The sequence below is a fragment of the Erinaceus europaeus genome, chromosome X (genome assembly GCF_950295315.1).
Source record: "Erinaceus europaeus chromosome X, mEriEur2.1, whole genome shotgun sequence".
Classification (NCBI taxonomy): Eukaryota; Metazoa; Chordata; class Mammalia; order Eulipotyphla; family Erinaceidae; genus Erinaceus; species Erinaceus europaeus.
Genome location: NC_080185.1, coordinates 41,385,258 through 41,412,379, shown reverse-complemented (window position 1 = coordinate 41,412,379; position 27,122 = coordinate 41,385,258). Strand labels below are relative to the sequence as shown.

Here is a 27,122-nt window from a genome sequence, read left to right as displayed (position 1 = left end):
CGTTGTTGGATAGGACAGAGAGAAATGAAGAGGGAGAGAGGAGGGGAAGACAGAGAGGAGGAGAGAAAGATAGACACCTGCAGACCTGCTTCACTGCCTGTGAAGCGATTCCCCTGCAGGTGGGGAGCTGGGGGCTCGAACTAGGAACCTTACGCCGGTTCTTGCGCTTCACGTCACCTGTGCTTAACCCGCTGTGCTACCACCCAGCCCCCGAAGGTAGACTTCTGAGCTCGACCCAGGCATGACTCCTCTAACCCAGGACGGCTTTCTGTTATAAGGTGTGTCAAGAGAATGGGGGCTGTGTTAGCTTCAACAGCCTTGCTCTTAAAGGACATCGTTTTGCCTCAGCCACTACTAAAACGATCTATGCCTTTCTCAGTTATATCCGGGCTTTCTCGTCAATGCCACCACCATCTGCTCCTCCTTCTGGTACTCTCTCTTTAAATTAAATTAAATTGATTTTTTTTAATTGCCACCAAGGTTATTATTGGAGCTTGGTACCTGCATGACAAATCCACTGCTTTTGGTGACCATTTTCCCTTTTTTTCTTTCCTTTTTTATTTGATAGGACAGATAGAAATTGAGGAGGCAGGAGATAGAGGAGAGAGATAGAGATACACTTGCAGACCTGCTTCACAGCTTGTGAGCTGAACTACTCCCAGTGACGGTTTATTTTCTTTCTTTCTTTCTCTTTCTCTCTTTCTCCTTCCTTCCTTCCTTCCTTCCTTCCTTCCTTCCTTCCTTCCTTCCTTCCTTTCTATTTTATTTAATGTGACAGAAGTTGAGAGGGGTAGTCCGGGAGGTGGCGCAGTGGTAAAGCTTTGGACTCTCAAGCATGAGGTCCCGAGTTGGATCCCCGGCAGCACATGTGCCAGAGTGATGTCTGGTTCTTTCTCTCTCCTCCTATCTTTCTCATAAGTAAATAAAATCTTTAAAAAAAAAAAAAAAGTTGAGAGGGAAGGGAGAGACAGAGGGGGAGAGAGAAAAATAGACACCTATAGACCTGCTTCACTACTTGTGAAGCTTCACCCCTGTAGGTGGGGACTGGGGGCTCAAACACGGGTCCTTGTGCATGATAAGGTGTAATATTCAACCAGTGTGCCACCACCATTCCCCTTTCGTTTTGATAGAGGATTAGAGACAGAAAGATGGAAAGACAACTGAAGCACTGTTTTACCACTCATGAAGCTTCCCCTGGGGACTAGGGACTTGAACCTGGGTCCTTGTGCATGGTGATGTGTGTGCTCTACTGGGCGAGCCACCACCTGGCCCCTGCTCAATGTCTTTTTTTTTTTCTTTGCCTCCAGGGTTATCGCTGGGGTTCGGTGCCTGCACTATGAATCCACTGCTCGTGAAGACTATATTTTCCCTTTTGTTGCCCTTGTTGTTTATCATTGTTGTTATTATTACTGTTGTTATTGCTGTCATTGTTCTTAGATAGGACATAGAGAAATCAAGAAAGGAGGAGAAGACAGAGAGGGGGAGAGAAAGCTAGACACCTGCAGACCTGCTTCACCGCCTGTGAAATGACCCCTCAGCAGGTGGGGAGCTGGGGGCTCGAACCGGGATCTTTACTCTGGTCGTTGCACTTTGCGCCATGTGCGCTTAACCTGCTGAACTACCAGCCCCCCATGTCTTGCTCGCCCTTCCCCCCATGTCTCCAGCCCCAGCTGCCTACATAGCTCTTTTACTTTTTTATTATTTATTTATATTTATTTCCCTTTTATTGCCCTTGTTTTTTATTGTTGTTGTTGTTATTGATGTCATCGTTAGATAGGACAGAGAGAGAAATGAAGAGAGAAGAGAAAGACAGAGAGGGGGAGAGAAAGATAGACACCTGCAAACCTGCTTCACCGCTTGTGAAGCGACTCCCCTGCAGGTGGGGAGCTGGGGGCTCAAACTGGCGTCCTTGTGCTTTGGGCCACATGCGCTTAACCGGCTGTGCAACCGCACGACTCCGCCTACTCAGCTCTTAAGCTAGTCTCTGGTTCTCACACACTTCTGTGGACACAAGGGACTGAGCACCCGGCTACCTCCTATGCCCAGGAAGCTTCAGTGATGAGGAGGGCCATGATGAGCCAGCAGGGCTGTCAGCAAGGGCAGCAAGCAGAGAGCCCTTTCCCCCTCCCCAGCATACCTGGAAGTCGTAGGCAGAGTAGGGTGGCAGGTGAGGAGGGCTATGGTAGTAGGCGTTGTAAGATGCCACTTGAGGGCGCGCATAGTAGGAGACACTTGGATGGTCGTTCTCCACCGAACAGTTCAGGGCTGGCAGAGTCGGGTTCTAAACAAAGAGCAAATCAGAAACAGCATCAGCATTCCTTCAAGGCTGCAAGGTTGATTAACCATGGTCCATGCACACCCCCAGAATACTATGTAGTTTGTTCTCTCTCCCTTTCCTCTCCTCTCCTCTCCTCTCCTCTCCCCTCCCCTCCCCTCCCCTCCCCTCCCCTCCCCTCCTCTCCTCTCCTCTCCTCTCCTCTCCTCTCCTCTCCTCTCCTCTCCTCTCCCCTCCCCTCCCCTCCCCTCCCCTCTCCTCCCCTCCCCTCCCCTCTCCTCTCCTCTCCTCTCCTTCCTTTTCCTTCCCTTCCCTTCCCTTCCCTTCCCTTCCCTTCCCTTCCCTTCCCTTCCCTTCCCTTCCCTTCCCTTCCCTTCCCTTCCCTTCCCTTCCCTTCCCTTCCCTTCCCTTTTCTTCCTTCCTTCTTTCCTTCCTCCCTTCCTTTCTTTCTTTTTTGTTCTTTTTCTAAAAAAGTATTTTATTTATTTAATTTTTTGAGAGAGATGCAGAGAGAGAAAGACACAGAGAGAAACACCAGAGCACTGCTCAGCTCTGGCTTATGGTGGGGAGGGGGATTGAACCTGGGACTTCGGAGCCTCAGGCATGAGAGTCTCTTTGTACAACCATTATGCTATCTACCCCACCCTTTCTTTCCTTCTTTCTTTCTTTCTTTCTTTCTTTCTTTCTTTCTTTCTTTCTTTCCTTCCTTCCTTCCTTCCTTTCTTTCTTTCTTTCTTTCTTTCTTTCTTTCTTTTTGCCACCTGGACTATTGCTGGGTCTCTGCCTGCATAGCTCCACTGTTCCTGGGGGTCATTTTTGATAAAGGGTGAGAGACAGAGAAGATAAAGAGGGGGACAGGGAGAAAGAAAGACACCTATAACATTGCTCCACCATTTGTGAGTGCTCCCCCCCACCCAGCGCAGGTGGGGACCAGGTGCTTGTATATAGTGATATCTGTGCTCTACCGGGTGTGCCACCACCCAGCCCCTACCCTATGGCTTTTTTTTTAAGTGCCACACAGAGCCCCTGCTATGTGGTCTTCTACTGGTTACCAACTCTTTCTGAGCTTCTACTTGCTCCTCTGTAACTTGAGCCTAGTAACAGTAGCATCTTAATTCTAGTCATGTGGGGATAAAATGAGATTATCTATGCCAAGAGATTAAAACCAACACAATGAAGGGACAGGGGTAGATAGCATAATGGTTATGCAGAGAGACTCTCATGCCTGAGGCTCCAGAGTCCCAGGTTCAATCCCAGCCCCTACATTATGGCTTTAAATAAACAGTGATCTGGATCCGCATTTGGTAATTGAGAGTCTTTCATTAAATGGAGAGTATACAAACTACAGTGGTGGGGTCAGTTGGTGGTACACCTGGTTGAGCGCACATGTTACCATGCACAAAGACTCAGGTTAACACCTCCAGTCCCCACCTGCAGGGGGACACTTCATAAGTAGTAAAGCAGTGCTGCAAGTCTCTCTCTCCCTCTTCCCTACTGATCAATTTATGTTTCTATTCAATAAATAAAAAAGAAACACATTAAAAAATTAAAAGTTGGGAGTTGGGCGGTAGCACAGCGGGTTAAGCACACGTGGCGCGAAGTGCAAGGACTGGCATAAGGATCCCGGTTCAAGCCCCCGACTCCCCACCTGCAGGGGAGTCGCTTCACAAGCAGTGAAGCAAGTCTGCAGGTGTGTATCTTTCTCTCCCCCTCTCTGTCTTCCCCTCCTCTCTCCATTTCTCTCTGTCCTATCTAACAATGACGACAACAGTAATAACTAAATCAACAAGGGCAACAAAAAGGGAAAATAAATAAATAAATAAATAAATAATTTTTTAAAGTTCAGTGGTTATCAGAGGGGAGGGGAGAAGGGTGTAAATTATTTTTAGGGCAGTGAAACTACTCTGCTTCTCTACAATTAAAAAAAAAAGATGAGAGGGCCTGGCCAGTGGTGCACCCTATTGAGTGCAAATGTTATCATGCACAAGGGCCCAGGTTCAAGCCCCTGATCCCCACCTGCAGGGGGAAAGCTTCAAGAGCAGTGAAGGAGGGTTACAGGTGTCTCTCTTTATCTCTCTTTCCCTCTCAATTTCTCTCTGTCTCTATCAAATAAATAAGTAAATCGATAAACAAGAATGAAATTGTATCATGTGGGAGAAAACAGATGGAGCTGGAGGTTATGATGCTAAGTGAAATAAGTTAAGAGGTAATAGACAACTACCAGCTGGCTTTACTCACATGTGGAGTCTAGATAGCTAAAACTTGAGCTTGCGATAACAATGTAATATAACCCAAGTGTCTCTCAGACTTTGTGACAACGAAAGTGGAGGCTCTTTGCAAGCTCTGGTGACTAAGGCACTTACGTGGGTGTGGAATTCTACCTGTGACATCTTTTAAGTCTGTAAAAATACTTGTATCACTAATAACCAATGACAGGTATTTGTTATGATGCATTTACTCAAACCATAGCAATGTACAATGGCAGGAGTGAGCCAGCCCTGAGGTAAAATGACTTGGGGTGATTATGACAGGTCACTGCAGGTTCAGAGAGTATAAGCAGTGCACATTCTGGTTGAGGAGGTTGATAGTGAGGGTCTGTACATGTTGGGGGGGGAGCTGCACAAGATCTATGCACAATCTCTATACCCTCCTCTCAATTTTATTGTGATCCTACAACTCCAAGGAAATAAGCAAGCTACCATGTTATATTCATGTAGCATGATCCTGATTTATGTAAAAATGAAGGCTTAAGGGCCAGGCTGTGGTGTACCCAGTTGAGCACACACATTACCATGCATAAGGACCCCGGTTCGAGCCCCTGGACCCCACTTGCAGGGTGGAAGCTTCATAGTGGTGAAGCAGGTCTGCACATATCTCTCTTCACCCCTTCTCAATTTCTCTGTCCTAAAAAAAATAAAGACTCCAAACAATTATGTGTATCGATGTGTTTGTAAAAACTAGTAACAACAGTGACGGCCATGATTTAACATAGAGAAGTCACCACTTAGAATTGTGATGGTCTCTGGGCGGGGAGGAGTGTGAAGTCAGTGGGCACTCTCACTTTCTGCTACACAGATTAAGTGTTGACAACTAATATGGAGTATTTGTGTCATTTTCCCTAACATAATTTTTTTTCCCCTCCAGGGTTATCACTGGGGCTTGGTGCCTGTACTATGAATCCACTGCTCCTAGAGGCTATTTTTTCCCCTTTCATTGCCCTTGTTTTTATAGTTGTTGTTATTATTATTGTTGTTGTTGTTGCTGTCATTGTTGTTGGATAGGACAGAGAGAAATGGAAAGAGGAGAGGAAGACAGAGAGAGGAGAGAAAGATAGATACCTGCAGACCTGCTTCACCACTTGTGAAGCGACCCCCCTGCTGGTGGGGAGCCTGGCGCTCTAACTGGGATCCTTACGCCAGTCCTTGCACTTTGCACCATGTGCACTTAACCCACTGTGCCACTGTCCAGCCCCCAGTTTTGTTTTTTTTAAATCAAACCTATAGGAAAGCTAAATGTCCAGCAAGATAGTTCACTGAGTAGGTGCCTGGTCTGCCATGTGTGAGACCTAGGTTCAATCCCAACCTTCGCTGTGCTGGGGGGTGGGAGGCCTTGATGTGGTGGTCTCTCTCTCCCTCTCGCATTCTCTCTCATTCTCTGGGGCTTCATCACTCTGGGCTGGCTTTTTCATATATATATGGAGGGGGGAGCAGGTTCAAACCTGGGCCACACACACAGCAAAACAGCGGACGATTCTGATAACTGAGCTACTTCACCGGCCCTTGTCCCTTTTTTTCTATCTCTAACAGTTGGCCTGAAGTAGTGAAAAGATGAGGCATTTTATTTAGGTGGTTCATGTGAGTGTTCAAAGTGGAATGTGTGAAGTATCACCAAGCAATCTCTCAGGCCCAAGGTTTCCCCCCTTTTGAGAGAAAGAGAGAGAGAGACAGACAGAAAGAGATGTTGGAACTGGATGGTAGTGCAGCTGGTAGAGTGCACATACTACAATGCACAAGGACCCAGGTTCAAGCTCTCAGTTGCCACCTGCAGGGGTGAAGTTTCATGAGTGGTGAAGCAGTGCTGCAGGTGTCTCTCTGTCTCTCTCCCTCTCCATTTCCCCCTTCCCTCTCAATTTTTTTCTATCCAATAAACATGTAAAATATTACAGAGAGAGAGATATATACAGATACAGAGAGACACCTCCACCATCATGATGCTCTTCTTGTGCTATTCAGGGTGCGCCTGTATGGTGGCAAGGCACCACATATGTCAAAGTCCATACTCTACCTCATGAGCCGTATCCCAGCACATTCATGTGATCTTTTCCCTTGTTAAGACAGAGGTAAAGGCAGAGAGAGAGAGAGAGAGAGAGGTGTGAAAGGTGAGATATCACAGCACCAAAGTGTTCTTCAATGTGGTGGGGGCTGGGCTTGAACCTGGGACTCACACATGGCAAAGCAGCGCACTATCCAAGGGAGCTATTCTACCTACCCTTATGGGAGCTTTTAGAAGAGTAAATAAGACTCAAAGTACACAATTTGCATAGACTACGAGGCTAAACAGGCTGGTGCTCTTGCTGGGATGAGTCACAGAGAGTTTGTAAAATGTGTGTGTGTGGTGGGGGATCTCTACCAGGCCCAACCTTACTGAGGGGGTCTCTCCTGCAGACAGGAAAAATGTTTATTCCCAACAGCCCTGGAAGCTGGAAAGGGACCCCTTCCACCAGAAACTTGTGAAAGACCAAGCAGAGCATATTCCTCTCCCCGTTTTAGCAGATAAAACAATGCAAAAAGAATACCATGTCTTTTTTTTTTAATACAACATGGTATTGTATATAGGTTTTCAGGGAGTTAATCTTAATCTTGGCCAGGGTTGGGGCTTAGTCTCCAGGGCAGAGCACTGTCAGAGAGAGTCTCCACTGTCCATTCATCCCCAAGCACGCCTGTATGGGGGTGCCATTTCTCACGTCACTAGTGTGGATAATCAAGAGGGGTCTGCAAAATCAACACGACTAGTTTCTGGTTCAGTGAGAGCAGCCGCTTGCTCTCGGCACCGGGCACCCCAGGAATGGGGCTGTGTGGGCTGGCCTTGGCAGTGCCTGCAGGCAGCCAGGCAGGGGTGTTAGCAGGGTGAGGAGCTTCCCTGATAGCAAGTTTCAACACGCTTCACTCACAGTGGGTAACTGTTTACATCTCTCAGAAGTCTGAAAGAGCTACAAACCTCAGTCATTCCAAGGCAGCTCACAGCCAGCCAGGCAAGCATCTGTGACACACACACACACACACACACACACACACACACACACACACACCATCCCCCACCAGGGGGGAAAGGGCTGAGCTCTTGACTCTGCCAAGGGATGGCTTGTTTCCCAAAGGTGAGCACTTACCAGCAGTCCCAGCAATCATGTTTCCCAGGTCTTCCAGGTGATTAAGAAAACACCCTCAAGGCTGATGGGGAATAGTATAGTGGTTCTGCAAAAAGACTTTCCTTCCTGAGGCAGCAAAAGCCACAGGTTCAATCTCCAACACCACCAAAAGCCAGAGCTGAGCAGTGCTCTGGTAATCAATAGAAACAACAAATAAACAAATCATTTTAAAGGACTGCAAGATAGCTCATTGAAATAGTGTGTTGCTTTGCCATGTGGAGAGAAAGAAACAAAGAAAGAAAGAAAGAAAGAAAGAAAGAAAGAAAGAAAGAAAGAAAGAAAGAAGGGAGGGAAGGGAAGGGAAGGGAAGGGAAGGGAAGGGAAGGGAAGGGAAGGGAAGGGAAGGGAAGGGAAGGAAAGGGAGGAAGGAAAAGAAAGACAGGCAGGCAGATGGGTAGGAGGAAGGGAAAGAGAGAGAAAACACACCAATTCTCTGCAAATGAACCAAACCTAACCCTGGAGAAAGGACCACACCACATAAACAGTCTCTGAAAGAGTAGGCGTGTTTTTAGTGATGCCAGGGGACCAGGGATAAACCTTGCTGATGAAGTTGACTATCAGAGAAAAAAGCAACATAAAATTAAGAAGTAAGGATAGTAAGGGAAAGCATAAGGTGAAACTTGGACTGAGTGTGGTGTATTATACCAAAGCAAAGGACTCTGGGGAAGGAGTGGAAAGGGATGGGATGAAAGGGCTCTGGGGTTCTGGTGCATAATGAGGGTGAGAAATGAGAGGCTGTACTTATGTGTCAACCACTGTATTGTAAACCATAATCCCCACCCACCCCGTAAAGTGGGGAAAAAAAGAAAATCAAATTGAAAAGGGGAGGGGGAGAGCAGCACGGGAGGAAGGCTGGGCGAGCACAGGAAAGTCACAGCAGAGAAGAGAATCAAGGATAGATGGTGGAGAAGAAATGGGTCCGGCAATGAGAGAAAGAAGCAAAGTTGGTGTGTGTGGGGGAAGTGAAGTGAAGAGTTGGACAAGAAAGGGAGAAAGGGTTGACCCCCAATAATGACCCCCCCCCGTTATATTTTTCAGTCAGTTCCGACTTGACACTCAATCTGGTCTCCACCTGTGTATGCATATGAGCGTTGATGTGTGTCTCTCTTCACATTCTGGGACCCAAGTTACAAGACCCTGGTTTATTGATTCGGGAACATTCTGAGCTCTATAGGTCCCCAGGTAGCAATTGCAATGGGGAAAGCAATCCCCCCAAAAAAGAAAACTGATGCAAAATATGTATTCCAAGTCAGTTATTTTATGCGGTAGTTCGTTCCCTCCCTCAGCAGATTGTGATAACCACATCTTTTGAATCTGTAAATAATGTTATCCAAATAATCTTAACCTTTGAAACACCCTAAATACCAAGGCTGCAAGATTAATACATCACCTATATCCAAAAAGTTTGCATTGTATCCAAGAAGGAAAAAGAGAGAGAGAGAGAGAGAGAGAGAGAGAAGAATAGAATAACACATATGCTTGGTTAAGGGCTAATGTTAACTGAGCAGCCAAATATGAAAGGGGAAAGCCACTTTCTTGGCTACTACTACATCTGTTCTGTGATAGGGAAGGGGGACTTTGGAAAGAAGGCACTTGTACTCCTCTCCGCTCTCGAGTAATTAAGGGGAAATGGCAAGACATAGTCCCTTTTTGAGATGCATCTAGAATCTTCCCATCTCTGACCAACAAACACTTCCTCACACCTTTCTTCAAGAGCCTCACCCCCACTCCTACCCCCACCTCCAAACATCTCTGATGAGGGAATGAAGGCAATCTTTCTCCCCTCTAGATCCTGTAACTCTGGAGCCAGTGGTTCCTGGTGTATTCTACTGAAGGCTGCCAGCTCTTGACCTCACTTCCTAGGAATGACTTTCATCATCTGGATGTCCTGGGACTCCCTGCAAAACCCCAGGGCATCTTACTCTGGGAGGAGCCGACCAACTAGGCTAGAGGGTGTAGGCTCCCCTGGTTGAGATTCCAAGAATTCTCCACAACACATGTCATTACAAAATGGTGATCTAAAGTAACTGTTCTAAGGGCCTGGGGCCAATGCATAATGTCTCTGCAAAAGACTTTCATGCCTGAGGCTCTTACATCCCAAGTTCAATCCCCAGCACCTGCACCCACCTCCATGCCCCCAACCATAAGTCAGAACTGAACAGTGATCTGGTTTTAAAAAATTAAAAAAGAAAAGAAAAGAAATAAAAAATAATAATAATGGAAGAACTGGCAGGTGGCTCATCCAGTAGAGCACACATGTTACCATGCATGAGGACCAGGGTACGAGTCCCAGGTCACCACATAGGAGCACCTGCAGGAGAGAAGCTTCACAAGTGGTGGAGCGGTGCTGCGGTGTTTCTCCTCCATCTCTCTGTCTGTCTGTCTGTCTCTCATCCTCTACCTGGAGGAAAGACAAGAAAGAAAATGGCCACCGAAAGTAGTGAGGTCATGTGGACACTGAGTCCCAGTAATGATGATGGAAGATGATGGTGATGATGACATAATGAGGATGGTAGCGCCCCATTGTTGCCCCCATCATTGTTTTTGTTTTTGTTTTTAAAGACAAGAGCAGTGTGCTGCCATTCTTTGCAGTGGTGAGGAACAAACCCAAAGGATCAAACACAGGTAAGGCATTACTAAACCACCTCCTCAATCCCTGGCATCCCCACCTTGTACTTTTACTCATTCTCTGGCCTCATGAACCAAATATCTTGCTCCCCAATTTTGCTTTCATTTTTCTTTTTTCCACTGGGAACTTGTTTGAAGTCCCAGGGTTGGCATTTGGTAATGCTTATGCTTCTTCCCTTGCTCCCTTTGTTATCACTGGGGCTTCGCTATTAGGGGTTGACTTTATTTTCAGCTAGACAGAGACAGGGACAGAGTGGGAGACACCACAGCACCGAAGCTTCCTCCAATGCGGTGGAGGCTGGGATCAAACCTGTGTTGCGGACATGGAAAAGCAGCACACTACCTAAGTGAGATATTTTACCACTTCTTGTCTGACTTTTTTGATAGAGACAGAGATAGAGAGGGAAAGACACCATAGCATCAAAGCTTCCTCCAATGCGGTGAGGGCTGGGCTTGGACCTGGGTGGCCTGCATAGCAAAGTAGGTGCACCACCGGGGAGGGGGGGGGCTTTACACCAGCCCTCAATTGGTTTTAATAAGGGCACTAGTTAGAAGCCCACAGAGAGCCTACCAAACACCTGCACCTTCTCTGTTTGTGCCTCAGAGCAGCTTTGTAGCCACTTCCAGAATCTGAAAGCTCTAGGAATGATTCTGAGAACAAGGAAATGCCATCCTGAGCTCCTGTCTTCTCAATCCAGCAACCCAGGGAGCATCTCTATCAGGCAGTGGGAAAAGGGGAGGGGGAATCCTGGCTTCTAAAAGCTGCCTCTACTTTCCCCTGCCCTGAGGGAAAGTCTCCAAGGTAGTGCAGTGAATAAATCCCTGGACTCTGAAGCGTGAAGTCCCGAGTTTGATCCTCAGCATCGCATGTGCCAGAGTGACACTCTGGTTCTCCCTCTGGTCTGGAAATAGATTTGCCAGTGCCCTCTCACCCCAAAGCTTCCTGTGGGGGGCAAACCTACAGAAATCCTTCTCTTGTCAAAAGTCTCACCATATCATATATATATATGAGACCACAGCACTGAAGCTTTCTTCATTGTTGCGGGGACATATGTTCACATGGCAAAGCAGTACACTATCTAAGAGAGTAATTTTGTCAGCCCTAGTTCCACTATCTTGATGGTTCCTACTTCTTCTTTTGTCTTTTTTTATAATCTAAAGAATAACATTATTTTTTTCTTTTAATTTCTAATTTTATTTATTTGTGATTGGATAGAGACCGGGAGAAGTTGAGAGGGGCAGGGGAGATAGAGAGGGAGAGAGACAGAGAGACACCTGCAGCTCTACTTCACCACTTGTGAAGCCTTTCCCTTGCAGGTGGGAACTTGGGGCTTGAACCCTTAAACACTGTGATGTGTGCACCTAACCAGATGTGCCACTGCCTGGCCCCAGTTCCTACTTCTTAGTTCCTGGCTTTTCTCAAGATAGTAGAGGGGTATAGGAAGGAGAGAGGGAGAGAGAAAGAGAAGAACAACAGATGCCCAGCAAGCACTGACCAAGGACTTCTGACTGAGGGTCCTCAGTGGAAATATTCATGACTTCACCAGCTGGCTCCTGCTGGGGCCTTGACACCCCAAACTCAGCTATTTATTTTCTCTGGAGGAAGGGGCCCAGGGAGGTAAATGCCTTTGAAAAAAAAATTTTTGAAAGCACTCTGGGTGATTCTATTCTACTATGAACCAGGTTGATAACCACAGCTCTAACGCTGTTATCTTCATGATTAGCTATCCAGGCTGATGAAATAAGCAAATGTATTCTTAGAGGTGTTTTATGGGTTTTATTTCGGGGGGTGGTAAATATATATACTTTTTGCTATGAGAGTTATCACTAAGGCTCTGTGTCTGCACATCTCCTCTGTTCCCAGTGCTTGTTTTGTTTTCTTTCCTCTAGATAGAGGAAGGGAGGGAGGGATGGAGGGGTGGAGAGGAGAGACACCTGCAGCGATGCTCCACAGCTCATGAAGCTTCCCCCCACAGGTGGGGACCAGGGGCTTGCGCCTGGTTCCTCACACATAGTAACGTGTGTTTAACAGGGTGCACCACTGCCTAGGCCCAGAATTGCTTTGAAGTCCTATTCTGAAGCCCATCCTGGGTGCTGAGTGCAGACACAGATAATAGGGACAGAGTTGAAAAAGGAGATGGTAGGGGACGAGGTGGTGGTGCATCAGGTTGAGTTGAGTACGCAAGGACCTGGGTTCAAGCCCTGGTCCCCACCTGCAGGGGAAAGCTTCACAAGTGGTGAAGCAGTGCTGCAGGTCTCTCTCTCTCTCTCTTTTTAACATCTTTATTTTTATTTATTTATTCCCTTTTGTTGCCCTTGTTGCTGTAGTTATTATTGTTGTTGTTGTTTTTGGATCGGACAGAGAGAAATAGAGAGAGGAGGGGAAGATAGAGGGGGAGAGAAAGATAGACACCTGCAGACCTGCTTCACACTGCCTGTGAAACGACTCCCCTGCAGGTGGGGAGCCAGGGGCTTGAACCGGGATCCTTATGCTGGTCCTTGCGCTTCACGCCACATGCACTTAACCCACTGCGCTACGGCCTGACTCCCCGCTCTCCCTCTCTATCTCTCCTTCTCTCAACTCTGGCTGTCTCTGTCTAATCAATAAGTAATGATAGAGAGCTGAGTGTAGCGCAGAAGGTTAAGCACACGTGGCACAAAGCGCAAGGACCGGTGTAAGGATACCGGTTCGAGCCCCCGGCTCGAACATCTACAGGGGAGTTGCTTCACAGGCGGTGAAGCAGGTTTGCAGGTGTCTATCTTTCTCTTCCCCTCTCTCTGTCTTCCCCTCCTCTCTCCATTTCTCTCTGTCCTACCTAACAACAAGAAGAGCAATAACAACAAAGACAATGATAAACAACAAGGGCAACAAAAGGGGGGGAATTAAAAAATTTTTAAAAATTTAAATAAATAATGATAAAAAATAAAAACAAAATAAATAAAAAGGGGGGATGGGAAGTGTGGGGAGACCTGAGGTGGAGGTCAAGGACAAGCCCTGGCAAACAGTTTTAAGCCTAGTGTTGGCCCCACAGAGGCAGAAAGCCCAGGGCCCAGAGGTTCTTTCTGGAGAAAGTTCAGCATAAAATTCCTGGGGAGAGGAAGGCTAGAATTCCTTTTTTTTTTTTTTTGTCATCACTGAGAGCATCACTGCTCTGGGCTGACTTTTATATACAGAGAGACTCAGAGACAGAGAGGGAAAGAGAACACAGTACCAAAGCTTCCTCCAGTGCAGTGGGGGGTCGGACTTGAACCCAGGTCATGCACATGACCAAGCAGGTGTACTGTCTAGGTGAGCTATTTTTCTGGCCCAACTGGAACTACTTTTCCCTGTTACTAATAGGAACATAGGAAAATAACTTTTCCTTCCACTGTTCCTCAAAATCTGGTTGAATATATATATATATATGAAAAACTACCCAATAAGGTTTCTATTGAGTAAGTGTGCCTGTGTGTGTGCATGTACTTACATTTACTTATATTTTATGTATTTATTTACTTACTCATCTTTTTCAGATCCCTGCTCATCTATGGCTTATGGTGATGCTGGGGATCAGACCTGGGACCTCAGAGCCTCCGGCATGAGAGTTTTTCTGCAGAACGATCATGTTGTCTCCCCTGCCCAAGGTTCCATTTACACAGCTAGCATGGACAAAGGGATAAAGAACACCCCTACTTCCCCCTGCTACCTGTCCTCAGAATGCACCCCGATAATACTGACTCCTCCAACTTCAACCTTTCCAGGCAGGAACATTCTTGCAGTCACTGCTCTGATCCCTCCCTTGGAAACGTGGGTCCTGGTGGCCTGCCAACCACCCTGCCTCCCACAACTGACCCTCTCCCACTCCAGGGGCTTCTGCTTCCTTACCATGTCCTTGAAACCTCCTAGAACCGCGGCAGTGATGATGCCTAGGAACAGCCCGACGATGTTGAGGATGGTGGCAGACCAGAGCAGGTGGTACAGGTGGATGATGTCCTGGCAGCTGCTGACGTCGATGTATTCATAATACCCTCCGGTGATCTCCACCCGGCTGGGGACAGAAGGACACCCTAATCAGATCCTTGTGCAATGAGCAGACTGTCTGCCAGGTAAGCATGTAGGGGGTGGGCTTGGGGGGGGCTGCTATGGTCAGTAACTACAGGACCTACCTCATAGATGGAAATGCACTTGGGGAGCAAGACACTGTCACTGATCAAACTGTGATTGCCTATTACCCCCCAAACACCCCACCCTGGCAAGAGAGTGCTTGTTAACTACCACTAACAGGTGGGAACAGCATTAAGTGTCCAGTGACATGAGAGGTTAAAGACCCTGTGGCACATCTACACAATGGAATACTGCACAGCTATAAGAACTGACGACTACACACCCATCCAAAAAGATGTGTATACACCTATGTTCATAGCAGTACGGTTTTTTTAAAAAAATATTTATTTATTTATTCCTTTTTGTTGCCCTTGTTTTTTATTGTTGTAGTTATTATTGTCATCGTTGTTGGATAGGACAGAGAGAAATGGAGAGAAGAGGGGAGGACAGAGAGGGTGAGGGAAAGACAGACACCTGCAGACCTGCTTCACTGCCTGTGAAGCGACCCCCCTGCAGGTAGGGGGGCTCGAACCGGGATCCTTACGCCAGTCTTTGCGCTTTGTGCTACGTGCGCTTAATCCGCTGCGCTACTGCTGGACTCCCATGCAGTGCGTTTTGTAATACCCACAACCTGGAAGCAACTAGGTGTCCAACAAGAGATGAGTGGCTGAGAAAGTTGTGGTCTATATACGCAATGAAATACTACTCAGCTTTTTTTTTTCCTCCAGGGTTATTGCTGGGCTCGGTGCCTGCACCATGAATCCACCGCTCCTGGAGGGCATTTTTCCCCTTTTTGTTGCCCTAGTTGTTGCAGCCTCGTTGCGGTTATTATTGCCATTGTTGACGTTGCTTTGTTGTTGGATGGGACAGAGAAATGGAGAGAGGAGGGAAAGACAGAGAGAGAGGGGGAGAGAAAGATAGACACCTGCAGACCTGCTTCACCGCCTGTAAAGCGACTCCCCTGCAGGTGGGGAGCCGGGGGCTCGAACCGGGATCCTTACGCCGGTCCCTGCGCTTTGCGCCACGTGCGCTTAACCCACTGCGCCACCACCGGACCCCCTCTACTCAGCTTTTTAAAACGATGAATTCACCTTCTTCACCTCATCTTGGATGGTGCTTGAAGGAATCATGTTAAGTGAGACAAGTCAGAAAGAGAAGGTTGAATATAGGATGATCCCACTCATAGACAAAAGTTTAGAAATAAGAACAGAAAGGTAAACACAAAGCAGAACTTAGACTGGGTTTGATTGCCCCAAAGTAAAGGACTCTAGGGTGGGGAAAGTGTTCAGGCCCTGGAGCATGATGGTGGAGGAGGACCTAGGTGGGAGGTTAGAGTGTTATGCAGAAAACTGATTAATTTTACAGATGTACCAACTATTGCATTTATTGTTGGCTATAGACCATTAATCCCCTCAATTAAATTAAAAAATGATAAATAAGTAAAGAAATGGGGGCTGGGTGGTGGTGCACCTGATTGAGTGCACATGTCACAATGCACAAGGACCTGGGTTCGAGCCCTCACTCCCCACCTGCAGGAGGAAAGCTTTGCAAGTGGTGAAGCAGTGTGACAGGTGTCTCTCTGTCTCCCTCCCTTCTCTACCACCTTCTTTCTTCCCTCTTGATTTCTGGCCATCTCTATCCAATAAATAAAGACTAAAATAAAAAAAAGAAATAAAAGACAAATACTGGATGGTTTCATTCCCATGTAGAATCTAGAGATCTGATCCACGTGAACTTGGGAAAAAAACTAGAAGTAAGCAAACTATAAGACTTGTGAGAACTCTGGTGGTTATCTTTGGGAGGTGGGAAGGTGGGGAGACACAGAACTCTGGTGGTGGCTGTGGTGTGGAATTGTACACTATAATCTTTATAATCTTGTAAACCATTACTAATCACAAATTTAAAAAAAAAGAAATGATGGCATCTTCTCTTTTGCTACAACATGGAAGGAACTGGAATCCTGTTGACTGAGATAAACCAGAAAGAGGAGGAATACAGGCTGCTCTGACCTACAAATGGGCTCTAAGAAACAAGCAAAGGACAATCCAGGGTGAACCTTCAGTGGACTGTGGCCGATTACAGTCGGTTTGGGGATTCAGAAGGGGAAAGGGAGGAGCACCAAGGGGAGGCTGCGGATGTTAAGTGCCTAGGGTGGAAAAGGATGAAGGTTTTGTGGAGGGTGAGATGTACTGACATTTATCTTGGGAACATGTGGACAAGAACCTTGATGGCAACCACAATCGCGTAAACCGGCGTGGTCTCAATAAAGTGATCTGAAAGCTGGAAAAATATTATTACTAACTCTCATGGTAGACAGATTTTCTTGAAGCTTCCTACGGGCTAGGCACTGTGTGAAGCATTTTACATATGTAAATCCATTCAATCTGTGTCATCTAATATGCCACATTGTCCAGTAGTCACTGGTTAGAGCATATGTCACATGTAAGACTGCACTAGTCATATGTGAACACAATCCCTAGTAATACAGCATCTGCTAGTCACACACAGGTACTTAAATTTAAATTAAGCAGAACAAGGGTTGGGTGATGGTGCACCTAGTTGAGTACACACTATAATTAGGCAGAATAAAGCATTCAAGGCTGGCAGGAGAGCTCACCCAGGAGGGTGAGCTTGCTTTGCCATGTGTACAACAACTTTTCAGCCTGGCCTTCACTGCACTGGGGGGGGGCACTTTTTCTTTGGGGGGGATTAATGGTTTACAGTCAACAGTAAAATACATTAGTTTGTACATGCATAACATTTCTCAGTTTTCCATATAACAATTTAACCCCCACTGGGTCCTTGGGGGACACTTTGATACTGTGGAGTATTTCCCTCTGTCACTTTGTCTTTCTTCCTAGAAAAGTCAGCCTGGAGCTTCAATGAAGGCCTGTTGACAACATATAGAAACAAATAGAGAGGGGCTGCTGGTGGTGTGGTTGAGCACACATATTACAAAGCCAAAGGACGCAGGTTCAAGCCCTTAGTTCCCATCTGCAGAGGGAAAACTTTATGAGTAGTAAAGCAGTGCTGCAGGTGTCTCACTTTCTCCCTTTATATTTCCTGTTCCCTCTCAGTTTCTCTCTGTCTTTGTCCATTAAATGACTATATAAATAAAAAGGGGGAAATGTAACTAAAAAGAGAGAAGTAATTCTGTCCTTCAGGCTCACTGCCCACATTTCAACTACTAGTCACACGCTTTTTTTTTTTCTTCTTTTTTACCACCAGGGTTATCTCTGGGGCCTCTATGACTTCACCACTTCCAACAGTCACTTTTTTTTTTGCCCCCAGGGTTATCGCTGGGCCTTGATGCCTGCACTAGGAATCCACTGCTCCTGAAGGCCATTTTTCCCATTTTGTTGCCCTTGTAGTTGTCAATGCAATTGTTGTTGTTGGAGACAGAGAGAAATGGAGAGAGGAGGAGGAGACAGAGAGGGGGAGAGAAAGATAGACACCTGCAGACCTGCTTCACCGCTTGCGAAGCGTCCCCCCTGCAGTTGGGGAGCTAGGGACTCGAATCGGAATCCTTATGCTGGCCCTTGAGCTTTGCGCCATGTGCGCTTAACCTGCTGCTCTACCCTCCCCCCGTAGCCATTTTTTCCTTTCTTTTTGACAAAGGAGAAGAGAGAGGAGAGAACAGACAACAGAGCTTTGTTCCACCATGCCAGAAACCCCGGCCCTTCCCCACCCCATTCTTCAGGTACTTCCGTGTGGTGGTTTGGGCCTCGGACCCAGGTCCTCATGTATGTTAACGTGTGTGCTCTACCAGGTGAGCCATTTGTTAGCCACCTCAGCATAGTAAGATTTGTAAGAGCTACCCTCGTGGCCGGCTACTGTGCTGGACAGGGCAGATCACACTACCGTCACTGCAGAAGGTTCCCTTGGGAACCACTGGAGGTCCTCCCACTGGTCTATGAGGATGGTACTATTGCCCTTCCTGTTCTGCAAATGAAATTATATACCGTGAGGTTAGGAATGCATCCAAGTCACAAGGGGGTGTCCACACTAGGATCTGAATTCTGGCTGCAAAGATCTTGGTCTTTCCTCTCTCAAAACCAACACAAACCACAGTCCTGGGAAAGGACTGAAGCTGAGTGGCTGCACGAAACTTGAAATTCAGGGTTTGCAAGGCAGTTCATCTGGATAGTGTGCTGCTTCGCAGTGTGTGTGACCTAGGTTGAGCCTGGCCCCTAATGCACTAAAGAGAGCTTTGGTGCTATGGTCGCTCTCCTCCTCTTCCTCCTCCTCCTCCTTCTTCTTTTTCTTCTCTCTCTCTCTCTCTGTCTCTCTCTTTCCCTCTCCGTCTCCATCTCTGTCTTTATCTCTCTTTCTCTGAGAAAGTCAGCCCAGAGTGGTGAAGTCCCAGTGATGCCAAAACAATACTTGGATGTCACCTCCCTAGAGATGACTTCCCTGACTGCTCTGTCCAAAGCCATCCACCCCTCTCTTCTCCTCCACTCTCATTCTCCTTTCTCACATAATAAAAGCAATAAATAAATCTTTAGAGGAAAACGTCCATGTTCAGCAGGGAAGCAATTACAGAAGCCAGACCTTCCACCTTCTGCAACCCACAACGACCCTGGGTCCATGCTCCCAGAGGGATAGAGAATGGGAAAGCTATCAGGGGAGGGGATGGGATATGGAGATTGGGTGGTGGGAATTGTGTGGAGTTGTACCCCTCCTACCCTATGGTTTTGTTAATTTATCCTTTCTTAAATAAAAAATAAATTGAAAAAACAACAAACAAAAACACACACACACACACAAAAGAATGCACTGGGAAAGTCAACAAGGAAATGAAAAGCTTACCTCCCAAAACAAATTAGAGAGAGGGTTAAAGGCAGAGGAACGAAGAGCTGGGGGGTGGAGTGGGGGAGGGAGAGAGAGAAGAAGGAGAAGTAGAAGAAGTAGAACAAGAAGCATTAGATGAAGGATAAAAAGAGGAGGAGGAAGAAGAGAGATACCACAGCACTGCTGACACTTGTGACACTTCTTCCTTTGTGTGGGACTCCCATGTGGTAGCCAGGGGCCTGGACCCAGATGTGTACACACACACACACACACACACACATACACACACACACATAATTTATGCCCTCTACAGGGGTGAAGCATTTCTCAGCCCCTAGTGATACTTAAGAAAGAGAGCACTCAGTGCTGAGCACCATGCTGGGTGCTGAAGCTTGAACCAAGGCCCAAGCAGACATGATGTCTGATCTAAACTGTAACCTCTAGAGGGCCATGGTCATCTCTTAACACTTCTTTCATGTTCCCCTTCCCCACCCCACCCCTCACTGCCGAGCATGTGGTAGGAAGGCTAGAGGCCATCTATAAATACTTAGTGAATGAGTAACTAAGGTCAAAGAGTGAGTGATCCCTGCATCGATCCTGCGCTCCATTCCCCAACAGAGACTGCCCCAGCCAGATGTGCCTACAGAAACAGAGCCCTTCTGTGTGTTTTGGTCTCCCCCTCCCTCCGGAGATTGTGACAGCAGGAGACAGCAGATCTCTGGTTAGGCAGAAAATGCCACCCCTTTTTAGTTTTTGACAGGGGCTTGGAACTACTGAGCATGACCACTTGTCCTAGGCAGGTCATGGCCCCGGGTAAGCTCTGTCTGTCTCTCACTGTTTCTAGTCTAGTCTAGTCTAGTCTAGTCTAGTCTAGTCTAGTCTATATTTCATTTTATTTCCCAGAGCACTGCTCAGCTTTGGCTTCTTCTTCTTCTTTTTTTTTTTTTGTAAAGATTTTACTTACTTATTAATGAGAGAGAGAAAGAGAGAAAAACAGACATCACTCTGGTACATGGGCTGCCAGGGACTGAACTCAGGATCTCATGCTTGAGAGTCTAGTGCCTTATCCACTGCGCCATCCCCCAGACCACCAGCTCTGGCTTCTGGTGGTGCTGGGAATTGAACCTCAGAGCTCTGAGCCTCAGTCATGAGTCTTTTCACAGAACCATCATGGTGTCTCCCTATCTCACTGCTAATATGCTGCACAGAGTTCTCAACGCTCTCCCTCCAGCTGCCCCCACCCAGGTATGCCAAGTGCTTTATTGACACCTGTTCTTTCAGAACAGTCTCTGGCACATAGTAGGTCCTAAAAAAGCTGAAAGGGGAGCCTGAGTGAAGGTAAGATAGCTTCTTCCCCTTTAGCACCAGCCACGCCGCCACTTTCTGTCACATCCTGCAGGCCACATGCTGACAGCCTGTGACATTGACATGACCTCCCCGAAGCTGAGTGAAGTCCCCCACGAGGTGGCTGCCAGGAGCTGTATCCAAGCGAAAGGCACTTTCCTGCACGGGGCTGAGTGGAATGATCTATGTTTGGAATGAAAAACTCAACTGGCCCTGACGTCAAAGGAGGTCTGTGGGTTCGAGGGGCCAGTAGAATCTGTTTCCGTCGTGCTTCCTTGCAAATGACTGCCTGGCATTTTTGTCCTCACTTTTTTTTTTTTTTCTAACTTGGCCTCCTTTCCAGGAAATGGACCGGAGGAGCTGGCAATTGATTAAAAATAGGCTTCATGTGAGTAAAACAAAGACTCACTGGGTAGAAGGAAAGCCTCCCAGTGCTTGCTGCTCACTATATTTAGGCCCTGGAATTTGGAACTCTGGTGTTAGCTGCAAAAAGCTTTGGGTCAAGGTGTAAGTAAGCTTTCCCTCTAGTGTGGAACTGTGGCCTCTGTAGTCTCAGGACCTGGGGTGATGATGACCTAGTGGGATTGTGTCCTTATAAAAAGAACTGATAGAGTAGTTTTGTCCTTGGTTTCTTTTGATTATTATTATTATTATTATTAATTATTTTATTTATTTATCGTCTCTTTTGTTGCCCTTGTTGTCTATTTATTATGGTTGTAGTTGTAATTGTTGTTATTGATGTCGTCGTTGTTAGATAGGACAGAGAGAAATGGAGAGAGGAGGGGGAGAGAAAGATAGACACCTGCAGATCTGCTTCACTGCTTGTAAAGTGACGCCCCTGCAGGTGGGGAGCCGGGGGCTCAAACCAGGAGTTTTATGCAGGTCCTTGTGCTTTGTGCCACGTGTACTTAACCCGCTGTGCTACCACCTGACTCCCTGTCCTTGGTTTCTTAGCTACAGACTTGGGATGCTACCCTGTATCAAGCAGGGGAAAATCAGTTTCTGGTTTAAAGATTTGCAGGGACAGTGTTCCCATTGAGGCAAGCAAGGGTTAACTTATTTTAATATTTATTTTATTTATTTCCTTTTTTTGCCCTTGTTTTATTGTTGTAGTTATTATTGTTGGTGGTGGTGGTGTCGTTGTTGTTGGATAGGACAGAGAGAAATAGATAGAGGAGGAGAAGACAGAGAGGGGGAAAGACACCTGCAGACCTGCTTCACTGATTGTGAAGCAACCCCCCTGCAGGCGGGGAACTCGAACAGGGATCCTTATGCTGGTTCTTGTGCTTTGCGCCACTTGCACTTAACCCGTTGCGCTACCTCCCGACCCCCAGGCTAACTTCTTAAAGAAAATTGCAGGTGGTGGCAACCTTCCTCCTCCTCTCAGCACAAACAGGGCTTTCTACTGTTGTTATCAAAGTGGCCTTGGTAGGTGGCCTTTGAATCTGCTCCTTTTGCCTAAGACTCTGCTAATAACCCAAGCAAATTGTACTCTGTCTACACTAAAGAAAAAGTAATCTGTTAAGCTTGTTGCTATGAGTTATTATGAGAAAGCTGAGCACTGTATAAAAGGGCCAGCGCCATGGTGCTCTGGACCCAGTCTTTTCTGGACAGGGGTCCAGCTGGGTCTGCCGGCATAAAAAACACCTCAGTGTATTCGTCTCTCCGCCTGAGAATCCGATAACACCATGACCCCTCTTAGTTACCTAGCCCACAATTTGTGTTTCCAGTGAAAAGGTTATATTTTTTTACTTCTATTTCAACAGGCCTTCTCTCAGGCCTGGACTTGAGCCCACAACCTGGGGACAGAGATAAGATGAAGTCATGTTTCTCTGCCTTTAAGGAGCCTGGAATTGTACATAGCTCCTCAGAAAAGTCCTTTAGAGTCTTGAAGACAGTGCTGACATAACTTGCCTTAGGAAAGTAGGGAAGTCAGTTAGAATGAAGTTCAGATTGCCTAGAAGATAAAATTGGGCTGGAGACTCCACCTTCAAAAAGAAATCACCTCAGGGCCCAGCTAAATGGAATGTACTGACTGGGAGCGTTTAGTTTACTCCAGCCTTTTCCAGAAACACACCTAATTGCAGAGAGGAAGGTGTGTCCGCGCAAGAAATCACTTCTCAGCCCTCTAGATAAACCCTTCCTCTCTTTCTGGGGACCTAGCCAGCTCCTCACTCTGCCCACCCTGTCCCATAGGAGGTGATGAAATGGAGAAGGAGAGGGGACTGGGCCAGAGGAGAGGAGGGAGGAGGTGAAAACAGAGGGAAAGACAAAGCAGGGGAGGGGGGTGGCAGGGGGAGACCAATGGAGAGGACAGCTAGAAAAACAAGCCCAATTCCCCTAGGGCCTGTTTTGCATTCCTTTGATCACTTTGTAAAGGTTGGGCTCAGGAAGTATAATTATAGCTGCTAGCTCTCAATCATTGCTGTTAAGGAGGGAAGTCCTTTACAAGTGTTAGTTATTATTACATCATGAATAATTGAACCACCCAGATAATCCCCTAAACCTCATTTGAGTTTTTTGTTTCTTTTCCTCCACCCTCCAAACCTTTAAATAGAAGCTGGGGCGGGGGACTGGTGTGTGTGCTCTCCCCGTCTCCCTTTTCTTCCCAGCTCTAACCTCTTCAGAGCAGATAAACTCTCCAGAGTTTACAGGGGGGTTACAGTCATTAAGGAACCCCACCCATGGCTCCCAACACCCCTCATGTATACTTCCCAGATATCTGCAGCACTGGGGCTCTGGCCCACACCCCCACATGCAGGCTCTGAGTTCATTCTCTGCTTGGTCTGCTTATGCATTCCTGTCCCATGGAACCTTCTAAATTGTTCCCAAAGCTTTCCTTGCTTTCTCCTGTCCCCAAACCTACTTTAGCCTGGACTCTTACAGTGACCTCCTTGCTGCCTCTAATCACGTAGATCTCTCTTCTATGCCATACCCTTCCTACAGTGGCTCTCAAGTCCATGTCACCAGAGACACCCAGCCTGAGATGTCAACCTCCTAACTCCTCAAATCTGGTGAGATTTTTCCTTATCAGATGGGACTAAAGTTACAGATACTAGATACAGGCTAGGGTCTAGGGGACTGGGTACAGGTGTACATGGATCCATAAGCAAGAGGCAATTATATAACTCAAAGTAAAAGTGCTTAACAGCCCTCTGTGATTAGACTTAGACCTAATAAGCCTGGAATCCTAGTAGAAGTGCCTAAAGAAGGCATCATAAATTCTTTAATCAAATGGACAGGACAAATTAGTTTGGCAATCTAGCAGAAAGGCCCAAAGAAGACAGACCCCCAAAACCTAACTCTGGTTGGGAAGAACAACTGGGAAAAAGTCTAAGGTCATCAGATAAAGAGAGGACTACAAAAGCAGGATAAGGGCAAGAGACTGGTTCACTTAATGGTGGCCCTTTTGGTCAATATCACACCTCATCATAATCTGGGGCCTTAGCCAGGGAATTCTTGGATTCCCACACAGATAGGTCTAGATCTCTAATAGATCCCTCTCTCCACTTTTACTGGTCACTTCCATCAGGAACGTCATCATAAGCCCTCTAGCAGACCTTCCCAGGACCTTGCTTTCACTGTAAAGCAGCAATGGTAGGGACTGCCCCAGTCTAAGGGAGGCTGAGTCATCCTGCCCTGTCTGTAACTCAAGGAAGACTGGGCCTGAAATAAGTGCAGCCTAGAATGTTCCCAGCTGTGGCCATGCACTACGGGCTCAGACTGACAGGGACACGGAGGTTTGAACAGGCTCCTGTGCTAAAGATAAATATATATGGCCCCATGGGTCAGGTGGATGGGGTAGATTTTTTAAAAATTTATTTATAAAATAGAAATATTGACAAGACCATAGGATAAGAGGGGTACAAATGCACACAGGTCCCACCACCAAAACTCTATATTCCATCTCCTCCCTTGAAAGATGTCCTATTCTTTCTCCCTCTGGGAGTATGAACCCAGGGTCATTATGGGGTGCAGAAGGTGGAAGGTCTGGCTTCTGTAATTGCTTCCCCATTGAACATGGGCATTGGCAGGTCGATCCATGCTCCCAGCTCCCCCTTTCTTTCTTTCTTTCTTTCTTTCTTTCTTTCTTTCTTTCTTTTTTTTTTTTTTTTCAAAATTTGGAGCTAATCTCTGCCCTTGTCTAACTTTCTAGCCCTTTTCTCTGCTCCAACACCATCTTCTAAGACAACACTTTTGTCCACCTCCATGTTAGCTATCACACTCAAGCAAAAACTATGACAGTCGTGGGCCCTGGGAACATGCCTAAAATGGACTTCCTCCCTTCTTCCCACTCTAGAATCCCTGTAACCATCTGCTCTGTTCCTACATTTTGTTCCCTGTTCATTAACCATTTGGTCTCACTTTATGTCCTGTCGCCTTTCAGCCACCAAGTCACAGATACTATCATGATCCCATCCTGACTTCCCTGGTGAGATGACCTCACCAATGTGTCTTGGAACCTTACCTCTCCACAGCCCTACCCCACCAGGGAAAGATGGAGACAGGCTAGGGGTATGGATCGACCTGCAAAAGCCCATGTCCAGTGGAGAAGCAATTACAGAAGCCAGAACTCCCACCTTCTACACCCCCCCCAAAAAAAGAATTTAGGTCCATACTCTCAGTAGGGGAGAAATGATGGGGAGAATATGACTAGAAGGCTTGGAACTCCGATTCCATCAGGACCCAAAGACAGAAGAGGATAAAGGGAAAGACATTTTTGTTATAGTAATAGGTCTTACTCACTTCACTAAGGTTTCTGCACAAGTGTCTGTCACCTTCCTTAAAGATGCCTTCTCTGAGGCTGAAGAGATACCTTGCATAGAAGGATTGTAACAATGGTGGAAGCTCCAGTGCTGAAGACTCAGTCTCTCTCTCTCTCTCTCTCTCTCTCTCTCTCTCTCTCTCTCTATGAAAAAGCAGCCTGGGAACAGGTGCATGTGTAACTTGTAAAGGAAGAGAAGATGGGTCCATAGGAAAACAATGTGGGGGCAGGGGGCAGGTGGTGGCACACCTAGTTAAGTGCACACATTACAGTGCACAAGGACCTGGGTTCCAGCTTCTGGTTCCACCTGCAGAAAGCTTCACAAGTGTGAAGTGTCTCTCTTCCTCTCTATCTCCCCATTCCTCCTCCATTTATGACCATCTCTATTCAATACATAAATAAAGATAATAACAAAAGAAAAGAAAAAATGGGCAAATATATACAAATATAGACAGAGTTGTAGAAATAATAGTTAACCTATATCTGCAACCTTAAGAGAACTGCTGTAGCTTACAATGGAGGGATTGGGTGGTGGGAACGGTGTGAAGTTGTACTCCTGTTATATTGTAATTTTATAAATCAAAATTAAATCACTAATAAAAATTAAAAAATAAGTTCAAGTCCAAAGTTGTTCCTATGGTCCATCAGCCCACTGTGATCTGATGGGTGATTACAACTGCGCCTTTAACACCTTCCACGCTACCTTGCTCCCCACAACTGCGGAGAATACCCTCATCCTCTTTTAAGTTGGCTCCTGACTCCCCACTTTAGCCTTTATATCTCAGCTCCCACATCACCTCCTTTTCGACACCCCCCCAGACACACAGCCACTGAGTTTCAGTTGATTTGGGTACCAGTGTTCTTGGTATATCCACTGATGTCCACTGCACTTATTGTTGTGATATTGTAACCATGAGTGTCTTCTGTCTAGTCTGTGAGTTCTTAGTCCCTCATTAGTAGAGCTTGTTTTCCTAACACCTATATATGCTTTGAAAGAATAAAGGATGCTTTAGCAATTGGATGGCAGAGAGCCAGAGTGATTGTAGCAGGCCTATTTCTGCTTCCAGCCTTTGTATATCTGGTTGTCTCTGTATGAAACACTCTTTGTCCAGGCATCAACTTTGTTGCTGTCTCACCCACTTCACTAAGTTTTCTGCACAAGTGTCACCTTCCTCGAAGATGCCTTCTCTGAGGCTGAAGAGATACCTTGCATAGAAGGGTCGTAACAATGGCAGAAGCTCCAGTGCTGAAGAGTCTCTCCTCTCCTCTCTCTCTCTCTCTCAATGAAAAGGCGGCCTGGGAGCAGTGAAATAAAAGATATGTGAGGCCCCAGCTCCACAAAAATTAATTTCAGGGGGCCGGGCAGTGGTGCACCCACTTAAGCACATATGGTACTAAGTGCAAGGACCCACGTTAGGACCTGAGTTCAAACCACCACTCCCCACTTGCAGCAGTGAAGCAAGTCTGCAGGTGTCTATCTTTCTATCTCCCAGTTACCTCTCAATTTCTGTCTGTCCTATAAAATAATTTCAGAGTCCATCCCTGATAGTCTAACATAGCATATCCACATCTCACTTCAACATTATCTACCTCTCTTGCTTCATTATTTTCAGAGCTTTGACCAACCAGCACTTGGCATACTATACTCTCATGTCTCCAGTATTGAGAATGTAAGCTCCAAGAGGACAGTGGCTTTGATTCTATTGGCTGTGAGTCTCCAGTGTCTAGAAAAAGGTCAGGCACAGAGCAAATACCCAATAACGACATACTGAATGTTGTTAGACTTGGATTTAGAACTGAGTTTGAACTC

General features: G+C 46.6%; 1 protein-coding gene across 5 annotated transcripts in view; it reads right to left on the bottom strand.

The window, feature by feature from the left end:
• TMEM255A (transmembrane protein 255A) overlaps positions 1 to 27,122 on the bottom strand; it is an 81,370-nt gene that overhangs the window by 12,831 nt on the left and 41,417 nt on the right. For 3 of the 5 annotated variants that reach the window (XM_060183440.1, XM_060183441.1, XM_060183442.1), the window contains 3 exons: positions 14,194 to 14,356; positions 10,012 to 10,101; positions 2,138 to 2,281 (listed from right to left, as the gene is read on the bottom strand). In XM_060183440.1, the coding sequence (XP_060039423.1) occupies positions 2,138 to 2,281; positions 10,012 to 10,101; positions 14,194 to 14,356 (397 nt within the window). The remainder of the gene's footprint in view (positions 1 to 2,137; positions 2,282 to 10,011; positions 10,102 to 14,193; positions 14,357 to 27,122) is intronic. The other 2 variants (XM_007530365.3, XM_060183443.1) reach the window with 1 other exon arrangement.